General features: G+C 41.6%; 1 protein-coding gene and 1 long non-coding RNA gene across 8 annotated transcripts in view; one reads left to right on the top strand and one right to left on the bottom strand.

The window, feature by feature from the left end:
• Positions 1 to 25,429, top strand: part of WASHC5 (WASH complex subunit 5) — a 59,169-nt gene that overhangs the window by 7,901 nt on the left and 25,839 nt on the right. For all 4 annotated transcript variants that reach the window (XM_008689337.2, XM_040625755.1, XM_040625756.1 and 1 more), the window contains 13 exons: positions 106 to 206; positions 2,355 to 2,547; positions 3,369 to 3,521; positions 6,924 to 7,037; positions 9,005 to 9,176; positions 13,891 to 14,018; positions 17,623 to 17,752; positions 20,015 to 20,127; positions 21,614 to 21,780; positions 21,858 to 21,933; positions 23,253 to 23,363; positions 24,140 to 24,280; positions 25,323 to 25,403. In XM_008689337.2, coding sequence (XP_008687559.2) covers positions 106 to 206; positions 2,355 to 2,547; positions 3,369 to 3,521; positions 6,924 to 7,037; positions 9,005 to 9,176; positions 13,891 to 14,018; positions 17,623 to 17,752; positions 20,015 to 20,127; positions 21,614 to 21,780; positions 21,858 to 21,933; positions 23,253 to 23,363; positions 24,140 to 24,280; positions 25,323 to 25,403 — 1,680 coding nt within the window. The remainder of the gene's footprint in view (positions 1 to 105; positions 207 to 2,354; positions 2,548 to 3,368; positions 3,522 to 6,923; positions 7,038 to 9,004; positions 9,177 to 13,890; positions 14,019 to 17,622; positions 17,753 to 20,014; positions 20,128 to 21,613; positions 21,781 to 21,857; positions 21,934 to 23,252; positions 23,364 to 24,139; positions 24,281 to 25,322; positions 25,404 to 25,429) is intronic.
• The window catches only part of LOC103661625, a 47,519-nt gene continuing 22,289 nt past the window's right edge, over positions 200 to 25,429 (bottom strand). Inside the window, exons 5-6 of one of the 4 annotated variants that reach the window (XR_005833650.1) lie at positions 10,275 to 10,374; positions 200 to 1,633 (exon numbers count right to left, since the gene is read on the bottom strand). This is a non-coding gene — a long non-coding RNA (uncharacterized LOC103661625). Of the gene's footprint in view, positions 1,634 to 9,402; positions 10,375 to 19,156; positions 20,119 to 25,429 lie in introns of those variants that run through there. The other 3 variants (XR_005833649.1, XR_568199.2, XR_005833652.1) reach the window with 3 other exon arrangements.

The following is a 25,429-nucleotide window of genomic DNA, read 5'->3' as shown; positions in this document are numbered from 1 at the left end:
GGAGGAAAGGGAACAAAGTGATTCTTTTTAATTAACTGTCATCAACTTCATCCTATCAGAATGTATACTCCTGTGAGTTTGGCCACCTTCTTCCTCTCTTCCTAGTGTGAAGCGCTGTACTTGTATGGAGTTATGCTGCTGGTCATCGACCAAAAGATCGAAGGAGATGTCAGAGAGAGAATGCTGGTCTCTTACTATCGATACAGGTATCCTGGGGCTGGGACTGCACCCTCCAAAAGCACTGCTATTGGCAAAATGCAGTGTAGGTTTCCATACTACTTGTACTGCGAGCAGCAGCAATATGCTCTAGAATGAAAAGAATGGGATTCTTATGTCTTCTGAACATAGTGTAGGACTGTAACGATTACTCTACATTTTATATTATCACAATATCATTTATATTATTTATATGATACATTTATATAATGTGTTCATATTATTTATGTAATACATTTTATATCATCATAATAGACTATATGTCATATAATCTATATGTTATATGTAAAAGAGCCTATATATTATAGATTATTAGAGATAGATTATCATGTCCATGATGGTACCTCAGTTTTTCAAAAAAAAAAAAAAAGGAATCTGAATTTTCTTTACCTTAAAGATAGATAAATTTGGGAATTTTGGAAGTCTAACGAATGTCCTTTTTTTAAGTTTTTAAATATTACTCCTGGGCAGATGTAGGGAAACGAATACGTTTTCCGTTGTCATTTTTAGGTTGATGACTTTGAAAAGGTATCCCTCCGGGCTAGGTGGGAAATGAATTCACACACACACACACACACACACATACATATATGTATGTGGAAACAAAAACAAACGACAGCACGTATCACGATCGTGTGTTTTGTATGTCTGTATAGAGCTGCGACTTCAAGAAGTAGGTCTTTAAATCGGAAGCCACCTTTAAGCTCTGTAATTCCGGTATCTACCACACAGGTTTCAATTTGTTGAATTAATGAGTCAAAATCGGGGTACAAGGTCAACGTTAGAAATAGTCACGATTCAGGGAAGAAACAGATGATAAGCAGGAATCAGGTACGTGAGTGAAAAGATACACAGACTAGAATTAACGTTCTTAAACTTAGAAATTAGGGTAAAATAAATAGGGCAAAGGGGCAGATCCTCAACCGAGAGGGATTGTTGGAGACATCGTATCTTCAGCAACAGCTGGTACTGCTGCCTCCTCAGCCGGAAACTCGCCTGAGGCTACTCAGCCAGCCTGTGTCCTTCAGCTTCGTGAGTACGTGAGGCGCGTATCCACCAGCGTGCGTAATTCATTCACAGCAGTTCGAGCTGTTTAACATCCGTGTTTTTTTAAACGAACTTTGAATGGCCTTGCCCATATTTCCAAAAGTAGTGGAAAAACAAAAACAGTAACTAACATAAAGAAGAATTAAAAAAAAAATTGTTTATCAAGGCCAGCTTTTGACTTTTGACAGTCCAGCTTTGTCCCTCTGGATACAACAGCTAATTCATTAGAATGTGAGGATCCATTACTGAAGTGACAGCAAACAGTTACAAGGCAGAGTTGTGGGAAAGGACATTCTTACATCAGATAGGAGGTCATCTTCAAGTCTTAGATTCTTTGGGTCTCCCTGAGGGATTACTGCTCCACACCACCCTGAAAGCCACAGATGTTTTGATTAACTCTCCGTAGAAGGTGCGCCTTGCCAAGAAACCAGTTATTATATATCCCACTAAGTTGACATCATCTTTTAAAATGATTTTTTAACTTACAAAATGTTGGTGCTCGTTCACGTTCTTTATCTGCAATTCTGAAATCCAAAGAGCTCTGAAAAAAATATATGGATGTGTACACACACATACACATGCACATACTAAGTCCTTTGGCAGCAAAGCTGATCTAACCTGAAATCATCTGGAGTCAAAACCTGATCAGAGCAGATGCAAGGCTATATAGGTAGCCCTTATTTATCTCACTTGCATGACTGTACATTTTACTGCAGAAATATTAATGGGTTGATCGTGTAATGCCAATTGAGACCCTACTAGAGTATATTGTATATCCCATACTAACTTTTTATATTGGGAAAATGCTGTAATCTGAAACAAGTCCAGCCCTAAGGATTTTGGAAAAGGGATTGTGGACTTTAATATAGAACTAACTATATATATGTATAAGAACTCATCTTACAAGTATGCTATAACAGACTTTTTGAAAATGTAATTGTGACTCTTAGGGATCTAAATTGACCAAAAGTCTTATCTGAAACTACATAAAGCCAGGTGATAATGAAATTCTGCGTTTTTTTTTTTCCTTTTGAGTTTCTAATATGTGCGTTTTGTCTGGCCCTTTATTTCCCATTGTGAACATGGCTCAGTGCCGCTCGATCTTCTGCTGATTCAAATATGGATGATATTTGTAAACTGCTCCGAAGTACAGGTTATTCCAGCCAACCAGGAGCCAAAAGACCACCCAACTATCCTGAGAGTTATTTCCAGAGAGTACCTATCAATGAAGCCTTCATCAGTATGGTCATTGGTCGACTGAGATCTGATGATATTTACAACCAGGTGGGGATTAAATCTATCAAGATCTTAGTAGTTTAAAAGATTGATTTCACTTTCTTCCTCAATTACTACTTCCTTCTTCCTCAAAAGAATAAAAGCAGCTAAAAATTTTCAAATTTGGGGGCCTGTACTATGGGATGGTAGCGGAAAGAGGGACAATCATTTGGGCAGAATTAGAGACTTCAGGGAGAAGATGGCATTTGGTCTGTATTTGGAAAAAAGATGCATTCTTTCAGTCATTCATTCGAGAAAGAGTAATTGAGCGCGTGTTCCGAGCTGGCTGCTGGGGTCCACCACTGACGAAGGCAGGCCTGGTCCCTGCCCGTAATGAGGTTGTAGCTGAAGGAAGAAGATGGAGAACTAAAGGAATTATAGCAAAGCAAGGTGAGTGTTAGCTTAGGGGAAGCAGAGGGGGCCGTAGAGCATACAACAGAGACCGCAGGGTTGCCATGGGTGGTCGCAGGGTGTGGGGTCCATCAACTCTGAGAGGTCATCTATGGTAGAAAGACACAGAAGTGGACAACTAGCAGGACACATGGGGTTAAAACAGTTTTTGTTTTGTTTTGTTTTGTTTTTCTGAGAAAAAGACTTCAAATCGTAGCAGAGGCAAGGGCGGGAAGAGAAAACCCTGTGGTTGGCAGTAGGAAGGCAGGCCCTGGTTACATCGTAGTCCTTACAGTGCCGCCCTCTGAGAATTGCTCCCAGGGCCCAGGACCCCCTGTTGGGAGACAGATGCGTCCCTGAACTTGATCACTTATCCGACACACGCATATATTCAGCTGTCACCAACCGCTGCCTCTCCGGGGGTTGTGTGTGCTTTGCAGGTGTCCGCGTACCCCTTGCCTGAGCACCGCAGCACGGCCTTGGCGACCCAAGCTGCCATGCTGTACGTGATCCTCTACTTCGAACCTTCCATTCTTCACACCCACCAAGCAAAAATGAGAGAGATTGTAGACAAATACTTTCCAGATAATTGGGCAAGTATTACTATCAGTCTTTTTTTTTCTCTGTAATAACCTTGTTAGGGAACCGATTTTCTGTTCTTTTGGCCTTTAGTCCGGAGGTCATAATGTTGTAAATAATGAGACATAAAGTCACTCAGATAAAATTACTCTAAGTATGTTGAGAATCTTCTAAATCGTAACGTGAAAGAATTAAGTCAGCGCAACTTCCTGAAGAACCTAGGGTTTTTTTCTTAAATGGATACTGTCCAGGTAAAACCGCATATTAAAATGTATCTTGTTTTAGTTGCTGAGATTGTAACTGTGTCATAAGTATTTCTTTATTCTTTTCTATTTCATGACTCTAAGCTTACAGAATTAATGTTATTTTATGAATAGGAATTTTACTTCAATGGTAAGTTTCATCTACCTGTAAGCTAATATTGATGGGGCTGTTAAGGTTTATATTACTGCAGGGATGTGCTTGTGACTTTTTAAACATTGTCTCACCCCAAAATATTAATTCTTAAAACGATAGAACTGACTTAACATACTCAATGTAGATGAGATGTTCTCTTTGTACACAGAGGTGTTAGTAAAGGACAATGAATTGGCTCCTGTTCTCAGGTAGCTCATTTCTGTTTCACTTCCTACTGGCCATTGAATCACAGCTATGATTAGGGAGCTGTAGGGAGAACAGCCCGCAGTGAGGAGATGATGTTTCCTATCCACGAACACATCATGCTTAGGAGCTAGGAGCTGAGCAACCAGGAGGAAGACTCTGACAATCTGGGTTCATTTGCTTAAGCTTAATAAAGAGTTTTGACCATAGTACTATAATCAGAAACAGAAACACTTTCAATGTGAAGGAACATCCAAATCCAGTTATACGAGGCTTACAAGATACACTCCTAAAAAACACCCCTGGCACACTAAAATAAAGGAATTGGGGCACCTGGGTGGCTCATTCAGTTAAGGGTCTGACTCTTGGTTTCAGCTCAGATTGTGATCTGAGGGTCGTGAGATCAGGCCCCGTGTGGGGCTCCACACTCAGCACAGTCTTCCCTCTCCCTCCTCTTCTGCCCCTTCCCCTGCTCTCTCTCTCTCAAATAAATAAATAAATATTTTTTTCTATAAAGGAATTAAAATGAGAGAGAGAGATTCCAGGCAAATGCCAGCCAATGAAAAGCCAGGAAGAAAATATTAATATCACATCATAGAGAATTTTAAAGAAAAACACTAATAGGGATAAAGAGGGATCATATATCATTTTAAAAAGAATAATCCACGGTCAATTCATAAATTCACACCCAGTGAAATACTCAAAATATATAAAACAAAAACAAAATAACATGTAAAAATTGATGAAACCATAATCATGATGGGAAATTTTAATATACCTCTTTCTATATATAATCCTGCTCTTTCAGAAGTCCTTAATAGATGTACCATGTGTATTTGAAAGGATATGCATGAAAGTTGGGAAACATCAGATCACAAAGTCAACAAAATTTAAAAGAACAACGTTAGTCTGTAGACTGTATTCTCTTACTGTAGCATGATTAAATTAGAAGCCAACGCTTAAAAGATATTTTTAAGTGTTTGGAAAAAATGTACATTCGCAGACAACTTCTGTGTTCAAGAGGAAATCACAGTGGGACGTGTGGGTGGCTCAGTTGGTTAAACGCCTGCCTTGGGCTCAGGTCATGGTCCTAGGGTTCTGGGATCAAGTTCTGCGTCAGCCTCCTTGCTCAGCAGGGGCCTGCTTTTCCTTCTGCCTGCCACTCCCCCTGCTTGTGCGTGCTCTCTCTCTCTCTGGGACAAATAAGTAAATAAAATCTTAAAAAAAAAAGAGGAAATCACGATGTAAATGAAGAAATATGTAGAATTGCTCATCAGAATACTACAAAGTGAAGCTCATGGGAATGACTAAAACAGCTTTTCAAGGTAAATGAAGTAAATGAAACCTTAAATATGTTTATTTAAAAAACAAGAACAATTAAAAATAAATGAGTTAGAGGGGTGCCTGGCTGACTTAGCCGGTGCAGCATGTGACTCTTGATCTTAGGGTTGTGGGTTTGAGCCCCACGTTGGATGTAGAGATGACTTAAAAATAAAATAAAATAAAATCTTAAAAAATAAATAAATGAGTTAGATATTGAGCTTAAGAGGCTAGAAAAGGTCAAGTGAAAGGAAGTCAGGAAGTATATGAGCAGCAGTGTATTGAACTGAACAAAAAGGAAATGAGAGAAGATCAATACAACAAAGGCTGATTTTTTGAAGAGTAATAAAATAGATATTTAGTGAGACTGACCAGAGAGAGAGAGAGAGAAGGCAAGTTTAAATATGTTAAGACTGAAAAAGCAGACCTAAGATACACTAAAGAACTTTTAAAGTTATAAGAAAACTTCTGAACAACTTTATGCCAATGTATTTGAAAACTCTGAAGAAATGGAAAATTTTCTCAAGAATATATAAATACCAAATCCGATTCAAGAAGGAAAAGGAAGCATGACGAGGCCCAGTGACTGTTAAAGAAATGGAACTGGGGATCCAACCTCCCCGCTTTTCCACCTCCCACCAAAAAGAAAGGATCCCCAGGACCACAGGATGCCTCAGGCAACTTTTAGCTCTGACAAATCATCCCAGTTTTATACAGACTGAAGTAGGTGGGTAAAGAACCGCAGAAATAATACTTCGTTTCTTTTAGTCGAGAGAGTCTTGTGTGAACTGGGGAACCCTCGGAGTCCCCCAGGCTCATTCCAGGGGTCAGTGAGGTAAAACTGTGTTTCTGATAACACCAAGGTGCTCTGTGCCTTCTCTCAGCCTTCCCCAAGTGCACTTTGCGTTTCCAGAGGCCCTGACACAAACAGTGCCTGAGGAGCCCGAACGTGGGAGCCAAGTGTGAGTCTGGCCGTCTTCAGTTAGGCCGGACGTTACAGAGACAAGAAAAAACGGGGAAGTGATGCCACCCTTCTCACAAAACTTTCTGGGCAACATGTAGTCTCATTTTTTCTTTTTAATGAAAAACATTTTTTGTTAGCATATAGCGGGTTTCATATTGCTATTTGAAGTGAATTAAATAGTTCTTGAAAGGTCTCCATTGTAATGTGTAATATGATAAATATCAATAGATATAACCCCATTAAAAAAAAGTCCTTTGGAGTTTTCAGTCAGTTTTAGTTACATAAAGGCTGAGGTGAAAACTGCTCTAGTCTGCTTTTCTGTCAGCCTTGATTTAGTCATTTTCCCGTGAGTAGCTCTTGTCACCCTTGTTCCAAAGTGCCCCTAAGACAGAACGCTTACCTCTCTATTTGGCCAGTTGTTGGTTTTTCATTGCAATGGAGTGTGAACTGGAAGGAGTGGGCAGTGTCTTCTGTAACTTTCCCTCCAAGTGAGTAGGTATTTAACATACTGGATGAATGTGTCCTCTTCCAGGTAATTAGTATTTACATGGGGATCACGGTTAATCTAGCAGATGCTTGGGAACCATATAAAGCTGCAAAGACTGCTTTAAACAATACCCTGGACCTTTCAAACGTCAGAGAACAGGTAGGTGCTGGCCAGTGCAGAAGGATTCTCCTAACAGCTGCAAGCCTGCTTCAGGGGGGTAGGAAATGAGGAGAGTTCCCAAGGAATTTTGAAAATGTCCACATAGACATTTTAAGTGCGGTGATTAACGAAAGGCAAATTTTGCACATCCTAATAAGATAGGTAATTATAGATTTTTAACTAGCATGGTATATGTAAGTGGGAGACTTGGGTCCTAAGATTCAACATCCTTAGATGAATCAGTATGTCACATGACCCCAATTGACTTCACTTATTCTAGCTGAAGTCTGTGTCCTTGTGGACAGAACGTCTTTGGTAGCTGGAATTTTAATTTTTCACTAGTAGGATGAATATTGAGGATGGTAACTGAATGTACATAACACGTCCTGTCACTGTAATTTAAATTCAACCTCTCCGATGTGAGAAAGAAGCAACAAAACCGGAGACATTTCATCTCCTTAAAGTTTAAATGGTTACATTCTCTTTGATAAGAGCACAAGGCAGTTAACCCCCAGTTTGTTTTCTGTGATTAAAAGTCTCTTATGATTTGTCTCCCTCTCTGATTTCGTTGTTTTATTTTTCCCTCCCTTCCCCTATGATCCTGTTTTGTTTCTTAAATTCCACATTTGAGTGAGATCATATAATTGTCTTTCTCTGATTGACTTATTTCGTTTAGCATAATACTGTCTAGTTCCATCCACCTCATTGCAAATGGCAAGATTTCATGTTTTTGATGGTTGAGTATTATTCCATTGTATGTGTATATATATATATACACACACACATATGTATATATATGTATGTATATATATATACCACATCTTCTTTATCCATTCATCTGTAACCGGGTGATGGACATTAAGGAAGGCATGTGATGTAATGAGCACTGAGTGTTCTATAAGACCGATGAATCACTGAATTCTACCTCTGAAACTAATAATACGTTATATGTTAATTAATTGATTTTATAAATAAACAAATAATTAAAAAAATAAAGAATGCAAGGCAGAAGGAAATTCCGAAGTAAATAGAGCAATAAAAATCTCTTTGTTGGGCAGTATCCTTGACATTTCTAAACAGTTATCTTCCTCAGCCTGGCTGTCTAAGTTTTTGAGTTTCTAGTGCAGATAGAACGAGATTGACTCAGAGAACTTCAGCATGTTTTATTCAATTTAATTGAATTCCATCAATAATGCACAAAATAATTTCAACGTTGGCATGTCTCCTAGAAATATATTAGAGAAAGCAGCTGTTCCAATACTTACTGGTATAAGGGCATTACTTTTTAATTACTAAAATTACTTTCCAAAATGCATTTTCTCCTTGGTGCCTTTTTAAGATCTTCAGAGTCCTCTGATGAAGCACCTGGTGATAGTTTTAAACTACCTCGACTAGGCTAATGATGTTTAATGTCTACCTCTTGCTTTGGGGAAAGCAGAATGACCAAATTTCCAAAAGGCTGGTTTGAAAATTCACTTTTGATCTACTGAGGCATATTTTTGTTGTGCTTTCATCTGCCTGTAGAAGTCTCTTCTCCTGGGTATTTCTGCTCTGCTTTCTTTGTCATTAATTATGGGAAGAATAGGCCGTTGAGCTTCTGCCCTTCTGTTTCTTTTCCACCCAAGTTAAGAATAGAAGGGGCCCTTGGAACCACTTGTTCCCAGTTCTCCAGGTGACATTTGCAGAAACCAGGAGGGAGAGGTTAAATCCAAAGTCACACCAGTATCTAATCATAGCTGGAGGTAGAATTTAGGATTCTCTTGGTTCTGAGTCCACCGTCCTTTTCAAAAATGCCCAATAAACCACATGCCTTTGAGCCTTACCAACTATGGTCCATACGTTATTCATCTTCTATAGAAATGTTATTATTTGTCCAGGGGTTCATCTGAATGTGATTTGTTTTCAAGGAAAATCATTTTCTCTTTTTGAAAACGTTAATCGGGGTGTTCCGTTTTTCATTGTACAAGTCAAGCAGATACGCTACTGTCAGTGAAAGAGTGCACGCTCAAGTCCAACAGTTTCTGAAAGAAGGTTATTTAAGGGAGGAGATGGTTCTGGACAACATCCCAAAGCTTCTGAACTGCCTGAGGGACTGCAACGTTGCCATCCGATGGCTGATGCTTCACACGGCCGACTCAGGTAAATGTGCCAAAGGTGTGCCCATCTGCATGGCTCCATATAAAGGCTTTCAGAATTAAGACATGCTCCATGATCCAGAAATGCTTTAGCCTTTGGAAGACAATCAAGTTGCCTTTTCTTTCTTTTTTTTTTTTTTTAGATTTATTTATTTTAGAGAGAGAGAGAGAGCATGCATGTGCGTGAGCAGGGGGAGGGGGAGAAGGGGAAAAAGAGGGAGAGAATCTCTAGCAGACTCCCCACTGAGCCCAGAGCCTGCCAGGGGCTTGATCTCACAACCCATGAGATCATGACCTGAGCTGAAACCAGGAGTTGGGACATTCAACCGACTGAGCCAGCCACGCACCCCGAGAATCAAGTTGCTTTTTAAGTTAGTCATTTTTGTGTCTACTTAGACAAGTCAACAGCCCACCTGAATGGTCCCTTTATCAGGTTAGATTATCTCGGATTATCCCAGTGGGTCCAGGGTAATCAAAGGATCCTTGAATTGGCAAGAGGGAAGCAGAAGAGTCTGAACCAGAGAGGTGGCATCATGAAAAGTCTCAACAGGCCATTGCTGGTTTTAAAGATGGAATGGGGCCCACAAGCCAAGGAATACGGGTGGCCTCTAGATGCTGAAAAAGATAAGAAAACAGGATTTCCCCCAGAGCCTCCAGAAGGAGCACAGATGTGCTGACTCCTTTATTTTACCCCACTGAGACCCATTTCAGGTGTCTCATCTCCAGAACTATAAGAGAATACAGTTGCGTCTTTTTAAGCCATTAAGTTTGTGGTGATTGGTTACAGCAGAAAACTAATACAAGAGCTAATCCAGTAAGTAAAATCCAGATGTGCAAAACACATCTGGCAGGATGTGGGATTTGAGTCCAGAGCAGGAGAGAAATGTTGCTTGATGGCATAGAGGGGTGAAGGTGGTCGGGGAAGGCTCCACAGAGGACACTGGAGTGGCCTGGCCCCCCATAGGATTTTGAAGTAAAAAGTTCTAGGCTGGAGAAGTGTTCAAGAAAAAGGTATGATTTTGGAAGTACAGAAAAACACGGGCCCACAGAGTTGATGAACAGGCTAAACCAGAGTGCCTACTAAAGGTAGATTGGATCTCACCTTTTCTGGTCCACAGTCCTCTTGGAGACACTCTGGGCCATCAAGTTCAGTTGCTTCACAAATTGTGGGAGATGCTTCCACAGAGTCTGTGAGCCTGTTACTTAAAAAACAAACAAACAAACAAAAGCAGTTTAAGAGAAAAATAAGTGGGTTGGACTAAGCTGAGCTAGTTCAGAGCTGACACAATTCCTTGTACTTAGTAAAGGCTGGGTTGATGTTCGTTGACGAATGATTTCCCTCGTCCAGAGCGCGTGCGCCTCCCGCTCACAGGTGTGTCATCCGGCAGCCTTGTAAAGCCTCCTGCTTTTTGTTTTTCGTCAACCAGCTTTGCTTGAGAGAGACCCTGAGACAGGCACTGCTTTCAACAGTTGTTCTTTCAGATGAGGCTGTGTAGTCTGTGTCTCTAAAAATACTGCCCACTCCAGATTGGTCTGCAACCTCCCACGGTCACACAGTAGCCCGTAGCCCTCTTCCAGGCCAGATGTTCTTCCCTCTAGCTCCTGTCTGGTTCCACGTCCGTGAGTGGTCAGCAGTAAAGACAGCAGGTGGACTTCATCCTCTGTATCTTTGAAAATACACGGACTTTCTCCTCAGCCTTCTGTCTGCACGCTAGACCTCTCCAGCTACTAAACCTTTCTCAAAAGTGCTGCTTTCCAGTTTGGTGGGTTGTTCCCCCCACCCCCCACATTTCCCTTATTTGCCTCCATCCCTCTCCGATGTACAGTTTACTCACAGCACGAATACCATGGCTGAAGTTTAATCATCTGACGGATCTGGGTTTGGTTAGTCACGTTTCTTTTCTACATACACTCCAGTTCTAATTTGAGGATTTTGCTATCCTGACTCGGTATTGAATCTTCTTTACCAAAGTTTTACATTCTCAAGTGTGTCAACAATTCAGGCCGTCGCTTTATCCTATCATAGAACCAACGGTGGGTTTCCAGTGACTCAGCCTCACGCTCCTCTTCCACACGACCACGCCTGACCTCTGTGTCTGCACTCTGGGAGCCGGGAGTCTTCTGGATTTGCACCCTGGCAGGGACAACAGACAGTGTTCTGGGCATTTATCTTCAGCCACATCTGTTTTTCATTTGTGTGCCTGGCAATTGTCTGACCTGATTGCACAAGGTCATCGTTAACCAGAAACAAATGATTTACCTCTCTGATTCTGAGTCATGCGTGGGAAAAGTAACTGCTTATTTAGCTTTTATGGTGTCTCGGTCATGATGTGCAGGAAGGAATGCATATTCTTTATATTCCCTCCTATTGATCTGCTGGAGGCCTCTCACCCAGGCTTTGGATATGTCCCCGGTGTCTTGCAGCCTCTGAAGAAACGTGCTCAGAGCCAACCTTCCCCAGGCAGGGCTGCCCAGCTCCTGAAGTCTGACCCTGAGGTTACCACGCTTCTAAGATCTGTTGCCTCAGTTCTCTGAGTCTGCATTCTTGTAGGTCAGATGTCAGAGACAGGCCCTGAGAATGCTGGAACCATACCTGCTTTCTACCAAGGAATTAATTATTAATGGAGGGCGATGTTCCCTCTCCAAAAATGAAAGCAAATTAGTCTCTGGAAGGTTTCTTGTTAAATCAGAATTAATACAAAGCAAGTGGAACTCTTCGTAAGTCTGGTCTGATTTTGTTTGTTAGGCTGATATGAAGCTGAAAAAATGGTCTCTGTATCATCAGTGTCACACAGTTGTGGCGAATGCATAATAAATCCGCCCTGAAGTTTCCCATGAGAACCGAGCCCTTCTCCAGGTTGTCATGAGTCTCCTCCTGATGGAATAGCTTAGAAATCAATACATAAAATGGTCATCTGCAGGCTTCAGCAGAACTGAAACACCAAAAAAACACCCCTGACATATACAAGACAGGCCTTCTATATACACCTGACATCCTGGGATACCGCTGAGGGGCTAAGAAAGTAGGAAAGCCTTCTCACACCAGAGCAACAACCAGGGACCTTGAACCTTATCAGCTGTGAGCTTTTTGACAATGTTTGTTGCCTTAAATTTTTTATTTGGCTATTTATAGTCCAGGTAACCTTGACTTGTAACTATTTCTGCCTTAATCTGTTCTCTTATTTTTTTCTTAAATAACTAATTGGCCCCATAAACTAATTCTGGCAAATGTAAGAAATGTTTTAAATTCTTATGTACCTTTCTTTAACATATTGTTTATTTTATTTGAAATAGTTTCAGTTGGTTGGTGAGAGGCTGAGCAGGAAATCAGGATATTAGGTATTTTGCCTCTGTGTCCATCCCTGCCTAATTTTGTCACCTTGACCTAGTTGCCAGAATCTCTCTGGGCCTTGGTAGTAGATAGTTCAGGAAGCTTCGAGTGCCTGCCATGCCCTCGGGCCTTTACAAGGAACAGAACACTCCCAGGTCTGGTTCTTCCTGTTTGAAGGTGCCACATCTTTGTGTGGGTAACCCTACTTCCTCATGGTGTCAGGGACCCCCAAGACCACCCCCAAGACCACCCCAGTTGCGATCACTTCCTAGGAAGACACAGTGTGTGTTAGTACTTGTGGCTGTGATTTATTACAGCGAAAGGATAGAGAGCAAAATCAGCAAAGGGTAAAGGCGCATGCAGTGAAGTCTGGAGGAAATCAGGCACAAGCTTCCAGGGGTCCCCTCCTGATGGAGTCACACAGGATGTGTTTAATCCGCCCAGCAATGCGTTGCAACAGCATGTGTGAAGTGATGCCAATCAGGGAACCTCTTTAGAAACTCCATGCCCAGGACTTTTATTAGGGGCTGAGCACAGGCAGCCTCTGCCTGGCAAGTACCAAAATTCCAGACTCCTAGAAGGAAAGCAGGTGTTCCTCATAAAACACATTGTACGAACAGTGAAGGCATAGTGGCCCACTCTTACTAGTTCTTGAAATGGTAGCATCTCCCGAAATCTGGTTCCCAGATGTGCCAACCTTGCCAACAGGCCTTTCTGAGGAGAGCAGACTCAAAACCTGACAGTGTCCATCCTGAATGGCAGAGAGCAATGCCTAAACCAAAAGCCAGCCCGAACAGACAGGACATAAGGAGGCTGCCCACTGACAGAATGGTGTCAGAAGGCTGTGCCCCTCCATATTGGACAGCCAGTAATGAACCAGTCCCAGAATGCCTACAGAATTTGGAACGCTGTTCTGCCATTTGCTTTTGCTCATTCTGCAGTATATCATGAATGACATTCCTTGTCGATCCAACTGTCATATTTAAAAGTTCAATTGTACTTATTCATGGCATAAATATACTGTAGTTTATTTTTCCGTGTGTTATTGATATACATTTTGCTTACTTTTAACTGCTTAAAATGAATGAAAATGAAAGTTTTTAAGAATTCCTCTTATAGGGGCACCTGGGTGGCACAGCGGTTAAGCGTCTGCCTTCGGCTCAGGGCGTGATCCCAGCATTATGGGATCGAGCCCCACATCAGGCTCCTCCGCTATGAGCCTGCTTCTTCCTCTCCCACTCCCCCTGCTTGTGTTCCCTCTCTCACTGGCCATCTCTATCTCTGTCAAATAAATAAATAAAATCTTTAAAAAAAAAAAGAATTCCTCTTATATTTCATGTTTTCTACACATTTAATAAATTGGGAACTCTTTTCTTCCCATTTCTAGCCTGTGACCCAAACAACAAACGCCTTCGTCAAATCAAGGACCAGATTCTAACAGACTCTCGGTACAATCCCAAGATCCTCTTTCAGTTGCTGTTGGATACTGCACAGTTTGAGTTTATACTCAAAGAGGTAAAACTCTTGAATAAATAATCACCAATATCTTAGTGTTTTTAAGCTTAAAAATATTTTTAAAGGATTAGGATTCCATAACTGTGTCTCTGATTCAGGCTACAGATTCTAGCTGTCTGAGATAGTTCTTACACTAAAACGACAGGATTAAACATTGAACAGGCGTTTGGTGCCTACTGCTGGGCGGAGGCGGTGTTGGGGGAAATTGTACAAGACTGTGGAGGTAGCAATCTAGGGGAGACTACGAACAGTAATCAGAGAGTCCCACTAAGGAAAATGTAAATGCAAACTGAGAGACGTGCTCTAAAGGAAAGGGACATAGTTCTCTGAGGACCTAAAGTCAAAGATGCTATCCCCAACTTCCCTGAGAAGAGAAGCAAGAGCTTCTGAAGGGACCCAAAGAAGGAACCTATCAGAGTTAGCTAAGACAAAGGTTGGGAGCCATCTGGAGACCATGCCAGAAAGAGGGCAGAACATGCCCAAGTCCTCTTGGGTAGGGAACAGCATGACCAGTTCAAGGACCAGAAAGACCAGTTGGCTAGAGGGGAGAATACAAGAGAAAGTGGTATGATACGAGGTTGAAAGGTGGGCAGGAGCCAGCCCAGGCCTGGCCTTGTAGGATTTCAGTCTTCATCTGAAAAGCCATGAGAACCTGTTAGAAAGGGCTCTTAAGTTGGATGGAGGATTTGCAATTAAACAAGGTCAACTTAAGGATTTTAAGGATTTCAAGTTCCCTGAAGGAAATTCTGAGGTTGGTCAGTCTTAGGGCTAAAAAAGCCTCTGTGGGCATAATAAAAATGGCAGATACCCAGGAACACCTAAGTTCTGTAACCAGTAACTTTGGGGGTTTGGATCAGGTGGGCCCAGGAACTAACCGGGGACGTTAATGCCCATTTGGAATGGATCTTCACCTTGCCTCAGTCTGGTTAGTGGTATGCTAGATGTTTCTTTATCTTCTAGGTATGCGAGGACATTGTGTTCCCCCATTAAGTAGCTCAGGAAAAGTACATGCTGATTATTGACCTCGTGCTAATGCATGCTGATGCATGTGCAGAGTGTTTTCAGTGCCTTGTCTGGGTATCATTTTGTAAGATCAGAGAAACGCTACCCCTTTTTGATCTTCTTAATAATGTTAATGTTTTCCCTCTGAATAGCAAATCATTATTGAATACCTGCTCTGTTCCCAGCTAGGTGCTAGGAATTCAAAAATGAACAAGGCATGTCCCTACCATCAAGGAGCTCTCAGTGCAGTGGGGAAGAGAAAGAGATTAAGCCAAGATGAGAAGCCAAGAAAGATCCAAGAGCAGGAACCAGGCACCTTAGTTGTTGGTCAGAGCAAACTGCAGAGGCAAGTGGGAGTCACCCCTGAGGAATCAGTGCAGTCAGTCCAGTTAGGGTCCTGAAACGAGGCCAGTTCCCCCCTGAAGCTTGGTGGTGTTGCATGGAAATCAGGACAGGTCTGGGTCATCTGCCTGGCCAAGCCTGCATTTCTAATCATTAATCTTTTCCTGGAATCTGTTGGAATAGAGCAGGCTGCTTCCTTCTGTCTGTTCTGGTAGAAGGAAAAGAAGACCCACTCGCTGTGAAAGATCTTCAAAAGAGAAAGATCTGGTAGAAACAAAAAAACAACCACCCAATACAGATCAAGCAAAACAAAGATAATATTTAATGTCTTATAGTTCAGCTCAGTTCGTTAACCTACCTCCCACCCCAACCCTTTTTTCTAGAATCACTTTCTGATTCTACTGTAAACACACTGATTGGACCTGTGTTTCTTCTAATCTTTGTATGAAGGTACATCTCCTAATTGAAAGACCATCCCCTATTCCAAATTCCATCTTACAAGATATGAAACCTGTGAGTTCAACCTGTGAATGAGTGTTTAAAGGGCTTCAAGCCATTTGGTCTGTGATGAAGGCCTCACAGTGTTATTTTTGTCACTGCTGCTTTGTCACCTGGCATTGATTGATCCCAGGCATTCAAAAAGATAGGGCAGACTCTATAAATAATTCTGACGGTTCCTCGTCTTCTTACTTTCATTGCTTAATCATCCTGCCTGATCACTGAGATTCCTCTTCCTCTGGCCCCACAAAATTCCACCAGTCTTGATCCCTTTTTCTGCAATGAAATCTTCCATCTTTTAAAATTCATTGCAGGGGCGCCTGGGTGGCTCAGTCGTTAAGCGCCTGCCTTCGGCTCGGGGCGTGGTCCTGGCCTTCTGGGATCGAGCCCCACATCAGGCTCCTCCGCTGGGAGCCTGCTTCTTCCTCTCCCACTCCCCCTGCTTGTGTTCCCTCTCTCGCTGGCTATCTCTATCTCTGTCAAATAAATAAATAAAATCCTTAAAAAAAAAAAAAGCTCAGCTAGTTTGTCTTGTTATCAAGAGTATAAACTTCCCTTTGTTTCAAACTTCAAAATGATTGATGGAGTTTTAACTGATACAATAAGCCCAGTGGTATAATGCAGCTACTAAACAGTAATTCTTCTTTACTCTGTTAGCCAGAACACTGTTAGAGTACTTAATTTATTCCTGGTACAGCTTTTCAAAAGGAATATAAAGACATTCGGGACAGTGACTAGAATTTTGAAGAAACTAAAAATATGTGTTGTGTGGCAGAACCTATCATCAAGCCCATGTCCTCTCCTTTTTTTTTTTTAGATTTTTTTAGAATTTTTTTTTAAAGATTTTATTTATTTATTTGACAGAGAGAGAGACAGCCAGCGAGAGAGGGAACACAAGCAGGGGGAGTGGGAGAGGAAGAAGCAGGCTCATAGCAGAAGAGCCTGATGCGGGGCTCGATCCCGGAATGCCGGGATCACGCCCCGAGCCGAAGGCAGACGCTTAACCGCTGTGCCACCCAGGTGCCCCAATAAAATAAAATCTTAAAAAAAAAAATGCATTGGGATGCTAAGGAATGAAGAATTTCTTAAGAGAAAAATCTGTATACTCTCATATTTACCCCTTAGGAGCCCAATGAAATAAACCCCTGTACGCTTGTGACATACCTTAAATATGTTTCTAAAATTTATTTCAAGGGAAAACAAAACAGAACCTTGAGATACACCATTTCCTCCTCTGCCCAACCCTTTATAGGATTTTAATTTTATGAAGAAGTGACTTCACAAACAGACCTGTGTGATCAAAAAGAAAGAACTTTTGTGGGTAATTTAGTTCATTCTCCACTCATCAGACAAGATAATGCTCAACCTTCCCAACCTTAAAATAGATACGACCCCACAAATTGTTACTTAGAAAGGACTTCGAGCAGTGGCCACCAAATTTCTTGTATATTAAAAATGCTGACTCCTGGGCCAACCCAAGACCTTCTGAACCAGAATCTTCAAGGGTGGGGCTTGGGAATCTGAGAAGTTTAAAGCCATCCAGGTGATGCTTATGTGCGTTCGGTCTGAAAACCACTTCTTAGCAGTGGTCTAGCTTTGCCCCTCGATTTGTACAAAGTAGGACAGCTTAAGAGATGACATCAGGGTAATGTTACTTTTAGACATATATTTTTATAATAAATTGGGTTTCGCTCCGGCTTTCTTGGTAAACTGCCGAATCTGGACTTCCTCTTAAGTAATTCTTTTCTGTCTCTTTCAACAGATGTTCAAGCAAATGCTTTCAGAAAAGCAAGCCAAATGGGAGCATTACAAGAAGGAGGGTTCGGAGCGGATGACGGAGCTTGCTGACGTCTTTTCAGGAGTGAAACCCCTAACCCGAGTGGAGAAAAATGGTAATTGCTGAAGAGGAAATACTGGTGTGTTTGAAATGTGCACACAAATTACTGGAAAGCAGCAGAGTAAAAAGTCCTTACGTTGTCATTATATGCCAGGAGGTTGCTAAGGAAGATCCGAAGCTTAGTTTTGGCTGCCTTTAGCTTTGTGCTCCCTGGGGCAATCTCCATAGCCTCTCTGGACTTGAGGTTTCTTACTTTGGAAGTAGGAGATTGGGCTAGAGGGGTGTTACACTCTGGTTCATAGTCCATAGGGGCATAATTCATCCCCCACCCTCAGCATAGTACACACCACTGGTGTGTCAGCTTATGTGCATTTGTGGGGAGGGCGAAAAGGACCTAACCGTCCTGATCTTTTCAGGATACTTCACTCGAGAATAATACTAACTACTAACCTAGATGGGATGCAAGATTCTTGGCTTCTAATGTTTGCTGCTTTTTCCCCCTGGTGTTCCTGCCATCTAGTGGCAGAAAGGGGGACCTGCAGACTTTTTGCAACAACATTGCTCAAGTCTTAATGATACTAATTCCGCTTCTTTTAGGAAATTTCACCTGTAAGAAAATTATGGTATCACTTAAAATTTTTATATAGATAGAAACCTTTCAAAATGCCCTCAAATCACCATTCTGAATTTTAAGATGAAAAACTATCTTTTTAATGCTTAATGTTTAACTATGAAATTCATTTCTGATGAAGTTAATCATAGAGTAGAATAGTCTAACTTTTTTGTTTAAAAAAAGCTTAATGGTATAGCTTTTTGTTTAAAAAAAACTACTATTTTTAACCAATATGATCTTGTGATTACTATATTTGGCTTTTGTTGATTTATTTGATGCTGAATGGTTGGCCTAACATGTATTTCCAAGTTACTTTATTATTCCTAGTGGGAAAAGTTGGTTGTGTTTTTATTCATGTGATAAAAATTGGCAACATGTTTTGCAGGTCACTACATTGTTTCTAGAAAACAAGGGACCACCTGTAACAATCTAACCAAATTAGTTTTTGAGAATCAGGCATGTTCATCTTTGTTCTAATCGCTTTTAGGTTCTTATAAATCCCAACATCCCTTCAAAAGTCATTCAAAACAATATCTTCTACTTTATCCATCTATATAGCATATTTCAGCTTAGGAAATACTTCCAAAATATTTCTTGTTTGAGCCTTATAAGGCTGCGAAATAAACATCTGTATTCTTGCCTTACATGGAAAGAATTGAAGCTGTAAAATGTAGTCCCTTGCTGAAGGTAATGAAGGTTCAGAGCCTGGATCGAACTTGGCACCTCAGACCCTGAACCCTGTGCTCTTTCTGCTACTCCAGAGCTGTCCCTCAGGCTTACCAAAAAAACACTTTAAAATTACAACTAGTGTTCCTCATACCAATTCTTGAAATAACCCAGATTATAAGCCTTTAAGTGCTTTTATTAAAGTAAATCATCCCATTGATAAAACAACAAAAAAACAAACAAACAAACAAAAAACTGAAGGGAATCAACTTGGTGAGTTAAAGAGCAAAGCCTTTGAATCTGGCCAGACCACTGAGAAAGCCTGGCTCTGCCATTTAGTGACTGTGTGACCCTGCCTGGGATCCATAACGTCTCTGGGCATCAGTTGCCTGGTCGGAGAAATGCCTTCTAATTCCTACCCCCATAAATGGTTGTGAAGATTCAGTGAGACAAGCTTTGAGCTTTGCCTGCCACACCGAGGGTCCCCGGAGCACATCGGTGCCTGTCCCTTTCTCTGCTGTGTGAAATTGGTTTGTGAATGCGAGTGGCACCCCCTCAGCAGTTCACATAACCCCTCACACTCCTGACGTGTTGCCCCTCGTTGCCTTCCAAGATATGCCATTGTCATTTTTGTCCCGAAACTACTGCCCATGTCTGTCCCCTCACCTAGGGACAAACTACCCCTGTCTTTACCCATCCTTGCTTCTCCAGAAACCCCTCCCCCCACCCCGGCAACTGTGTGTTCCATCTTTCGGTTCCTTCCCAACTCCTCCCCGCTCACGTGCCTTCTGTTGCACACCTGCGTTCACCAGGTGTTAGACTGAGCCACTGACATAGAAAGTTCCCTCTCTTCTACCAGGTCACATGCCGAGGCACTTGGTGGTTATTGTGTGGAGAATCCCCCAGGGTGATGTCAGGTACACAGCGAAAGCTCTGTGAACGAGACCTCGATTTGTAAGGGGCTCCTGAATAGATTCAGAGCCACAGCTCCAGGAATCCTGGGGTCTCAGCAGTGTCTCCTTAATTCTGTGTTCGTAGAAAACCTGCAAGCTTGGTTCAGGGAGATCTCAAAACAAATCCTGTCTTTGAATCACGATGATTCAACTGCTGCCGGCAGGAAAACGGTGCAGCTCATCCAAGCTCTGGAGGAGGTAAGAAAACCCTTCTTAAATGGCAGCGCTTGGATCATGAATCATAGTTTCCGACCCACCCTGCAGTCTGGTCCCGGAAATGTAGCTGAGAGAAAATTTCATCAGAAGCAACAAAAAGCATACTCTCTTCACTGTAATATTATACCCAGTGTCCTAAAATTGGGAAAATAATGAAGTGATCAGCAGGAANAGAATGCCAACAAAAATGATAACATTTCCACTTGCAGAAACATGTAGTCTTGGAAAAATAATTAAAAACAATATAGAAACATGGGGGAAATGGTGGTAAGGCGGCAGAAGCTGAAACAACACCGCAGTGTAGGCACCATTTCTAGATCGGGGAAGCGTTTTGGGGGGAAAAACTACAAAGGAATACACAACCATAACCATAGTCGCATAATGATCATAGACACGTATTGCATGGAGCACTGGGTGTTATACGCAAGTAATGAATCATCGAACTTTACGTCAAAAACTAGGGATGTACTGTGTGGTGACTAACATAATATAATAAAAAATATTATTTAAAAAAATGATCATATGCTTATAAGTGATGTTTTCTTTTCCGGAAAAAGAAATAGTTTGTTTTTATCTACTTAAATATTATCTACTCACATTCAAAAAAGAGTTACTATATTTTCCCACTCTTGAAATTTTAATTGTATGCTTAACTAGGTTTAAAATGAAAAATAAAAGCATGAGAATAATAACCATCAACTATTTGAAACATCCATACTTACTTGGAGCCCTGCTCAACTGGTATAAGTGTACATCTTAAGAGATAGAAGTAATACTTTATTTGGCATACTTTCATAAAGGCTTTTTTTTTTTTTTTTGAGAGGTGTTTTTTTAGTTACTGTTAATGGCAACATCAAACAGTTCCCCATTGTTAGTGCATCAGTTTCCCTGGCCTACAATTGCCCACTTGTACTGTTCCTGTTTTGCTCATTTCCTGGATCTTTTAGTCTGTAGTGCAACTATAAACAACTTTGTAAATGTCAGAGGCTTTTATCATTTGTGTTAGTTATTTCGGCAATGGCCCAGGCACTTTGAGTTATATACATTACAACTTCAGGATGCTGGGGAATCATTATTTTGATTTGAGGAGTCCAACAAAAGAACTTAATAATGTCCAAATGTCAATACCCTGGTTGTGATGTGACTATTACTGTGTTTTTTAGCAAACATGCAAATCTTCAGAATTAAGAGGATTTTCTAATATGTGTTTGTCAATGCTAAAATGGAAGTATCCACTCATTACGTCATATACGTACACAGTAAAAAGAGTAGAACATTTTCTAATCCTAGAAACTTGTGCATTACATTATGACTTGGCTTATACGTTTCTAGAATTATCATTTGAAATAGAAATTTTGCCAAGAAATTCTTAGTAAGCAGCATGACTTTCCTGAAGTGTTTTCAGGGAAAAATGAACACCACAGAAGCCGTTCGGAATTTTCTAATTAAGTGTATTTATGTGACACAGGTTCAAGAATTTCACCAGTTGGAATCAAATCTGCAAGTCTGTCAGTTTCTCGCTGATACTCGCAAGTTTCTTCACCAAATGATCCGAACCATTAACATTAAAGAAGAGGTCCTGATCACAATGCAGATCGTTGGGGACCTTTCTTTTGCTTGGCAATTAATTGACAGGTAATGTGGCCAGCCTAACATTTCCCGTCGATGAAGGCCTCCACGGATATCTCCTTACCAGTGATCTCTCTTTACAGATTCACGTCCATCATGCAGGAGAGTATAAGGGTAAACCCGTCCATGGTTACTAAACTCAGAGCTACGTTCCTCAAGGTGAGCGAAGAACAGTCAGATCACATTCTTAGTCACTAGGGAGGAATCGGTCTTCATTGCTGCCTCATGCATGAATTCAGCCCAAGATTTCTTTCTTTTAGAAAGTTAGGAAGGGGCGCCTGGGTGGCACAGCGGTTAAGCGTCTGCCTTCGGCTCAGGGCGTGATCCCGGCGTTATGGGATCGAGCCCCACATCAGGCTCCTCCGCTAGGAGCCTGCTTCTTCCTCTCCCACTCCCCCTGCTTGTGTTCCCTCTCTCGCTGCCTGTCTCTATCTCTGTCGAATAAATAAATAAAATCTTTTTTAAAAAAAAAAAAAGATAGGTAATTTAAGTCTTTTTATAGACTGAAAATTGTTAGCAGCTTTTCCACGAGAGCCCAGTTTCAAAAGACGCCATGCATATTTGAAGTTTCAATTCACATAAGTTGGATATCTTACAGAAAATTGTTTTTAAGTTAAAAAATACATTTTTTACGTTCTATCAAGATACTAAAAATGTGGGTCCTTTTTTCTTTGGATGTGAATTAAGTCCTTTTCCTTACTCATTTAAACAATTCTTGTTGAGCCTCTGCTACAAAGCAGGGTCTCTGGTAAAGATGAGGGAATAGTGGTGGACAGCACAAGCAGGGCCCTTGCTGTCAAGGTAACTTCAGATAGAGATAAATGAGCAAATGTTGACCCAGTGCCTTCTGACAGAATCTCCTTATATATCAATTCTGAGGTACACTTTCTTTCCTATTTGAACACTGCAAGCAGGGATGGGGTTTTATAATTGACAGCACATCCAAGTGCAATTGTCAGCATTTTTTCCGGTGTGGTGCATAAGATAATGGCACTTTGTACATGCTGTGACGTCTTCGATTGGAATCAGTACAGCGATCCATGCGTCAGGGTGTCTGATTTCCATAGAGGAGCAGCTGTCTTCTGTAGCACGGTGCTCCCACACTTGAGGGGCATCAGAATCACCTGGAAGGCCTGTCACCACACAGATGGCTGGGCCTCACCCCCAGAGTGGCTGATGTAAGTAAATCTGGGGTGGGGCTCAAGAACCGGCATCTGTAACAAGTTCCCAGGTGATGCTGATGCTGCTGGTCCAGGGACCGGAGTTTGAGAACCACTGCCATGGTTCTCAGGCAGATGACTGTTGTTTTTTAAAAACTGTATCATTGTCAGAAACTATTAATGACTTTGACGACATTCAGTGGTTGTTGCTTTCTCCCAGGTAGGACCCAAGAGCTTTGTTATATGTTTACTCCTTCTAGAAAGAGAGGTTTCTAGAACTTTTTGAGATGGAGACACATATGCCTACTTTTCTTGCAGCTTGCCTCTGCCCTTGATCTTCCCCTTCTTCGAATTAATCAAGCAAATAGTCCTGATCTTCTCAGTGTGTCTCAATATTACTCCGGTGAATTGGTGTCCTATGTGAGAAAGGTAAGAGATGCATCAAGGTGATATTTATTTTATTGGCAAACTAGCTGCTACTTAAAGACAAAAAGGATGCTTGGGGCCCTATAAAAAGTATACCCATGTTCCCTTCTCTTATTCTTAACTTGATTCCAGAAATTTGCAATATCTGAACATAAACTTACTCTTACTGGTACTGTGGATACGCAGATGTGTTTTTACTTCCAAAGAACTTTTATACCTGTTTATTTAAATGCTGGTGGTATTAACCCCCATTTTGTAGGTATAGAAACTGAAATAGAGATGATGTTGGCTTCCACAAAGTCACAGAGCTAGTTGGTAAAAGAGCCAGATCTAGATCCAACATATCCTAGTTAGAACCTAAAGTTTCCAGAGGAATTTTGGTCCTCGTTGCAGTAACTTCAGGTACAGCGTGGAGCTCAGCAGACCTGGGTTCAAAATCACGCGCGTCTCATACTAACTGAGTGCCCCTCAGCCATATTACTAACACCTCTGATCCGCAGTCTCTGGAGAGTTTGTAATGTGGAAAAGATACATCTTTTTGCTGCATGTGTATGAGGATTAGCTGTATATCTTGCGAGCAGTTCATGTTTGAAGGAACGTAGCCATGTGCCTGAGAGCAGATGTTAAAACAGCTCTTGTTAAGTCCCCTACCATCCCTTCCTGTAGACAAGTGGCTCCTTGTGCACACCGGGACTGTCTTCCTGCCGTCTTGGCATTTATCAGCTAAGAAAAATAAAAGAGATGGTCAACTGTTTTTCCTCTTTTCTCTTTCACTAAAGGTTTTGCAGATCATTCCAGAAAGCATGTTTACTTCTCTTCTAAAGATCATAAAGCTTCAGACCCATGATATCATCGAAGTGCCGACCCGCCTGGACAAAGACAAGCTGAGGGACTATGCTCAGCTTGGCCCACGATATGAGGTGGCGTGTCCCTTTGACTTCTGCCTTTTGATATTTAAAACCCAAACCATGACGTGTCCCAGGTCTGTGTCGCCTGCCATATCCCTAGGGCCTCCAGACTGATTCTGATGTGTTTTTTCCTACTCTCAGTGATAACTACTTGTGCCAAGTTAGCACAGTCATACTTCTATTCGTTAGCTTGTCCGGAGTTATTTAAGGCCTCGGCAGCCTGAGTGTCCTCAGAGGAAGTGGAGCTCAGCTGCTCACTTTTCTCCTGAACAGTCCTGGCGAATCAGCCCTTCTTTTCTTTGGGCTGGATCGCCCCGACTTTTCACATTCGGGTTCCCGCTTTGTACATCAGATCAGTGGCTTAAAGTCATCTGGGTTCCATTAGCCATTTCCTCCAGCCAGACTTTAAAGCCCACTCAGTAGTTAAGCAGCCTCAGGGGTTGTTCTTCCCAAATACCTCTGCTCTTCTTTCCCCCCGAACTTAAAAGATGTGCAAAAGTGAAATCAAGTGGAAATTGACAGTAGGAAGCCCACTGTCATCACATTTCATCCCAGCGTCAGTTTTACATCCTGACACAACTCCAAAAATTACATCAGGAATTTTGATCTTTAAGCTTTGAATTTATGTTTTTATTCACAAGCAGAAATATAGCATTGGTCTGCCTTATCAATGTCTCCTTGTGTTGCTTGGGGAAAAAAGTAGAAGGCAGACAAGGGGAGATTACCTTGTTAGGGTCTTGATGAGCCTTTTCTACGTGGAAAGGACCACCCATCTCATGGAATCCTGCCTTCCTTTTATACATGAGAAACTGAGGTCCAAAGAAGGGGAAATAATTGGTCAGCATTTAAAGAACCATTTCACGTCTGCTGACTGCGTTCCCGGCATGGCTAACAGTGGTCTCCCGGTTCCATCATGGATCCTCATTTCTGGCTGGGGCACATCATTCCTGCTGTCTTGGTTCATTCCAGGACTATCAGCCAGTTGTTCTCACTTCCTGGAGACAATGGGTCTTTTATCTGAAGTCCCTCATTAACTTCTTTTTCTCTGTTAAAGGTCGCCAAGCTCACTCATGCTATTTCCATTTTTACTGAAGGCATCTTAATGATGAAGACAACTTTGGTTGGCATCATCAAGGTAAAGGCTTCCGTGCTGGTCCCCGT

This window comes from Ursus maritimus, unplaced genomic scaffold (genome assembly GCF_017311325.1).
Source record: "Ursus maritimus isolate PB19 unplaced genomic scaffold, ASM1731132v1 scaffold_9, whole genome shotgun sequence".
Classification (NCBI taxonomy): Eukaryota; Metazoa; Chordata; class Mammalia; order Carnivora; family Ursidae; genus Ursus; species Ursus maritimus.
Note: the sequence above shows the minus strand (reverse complement) of the source record. Positions and strands in the feature narration are given on the sequence as shown.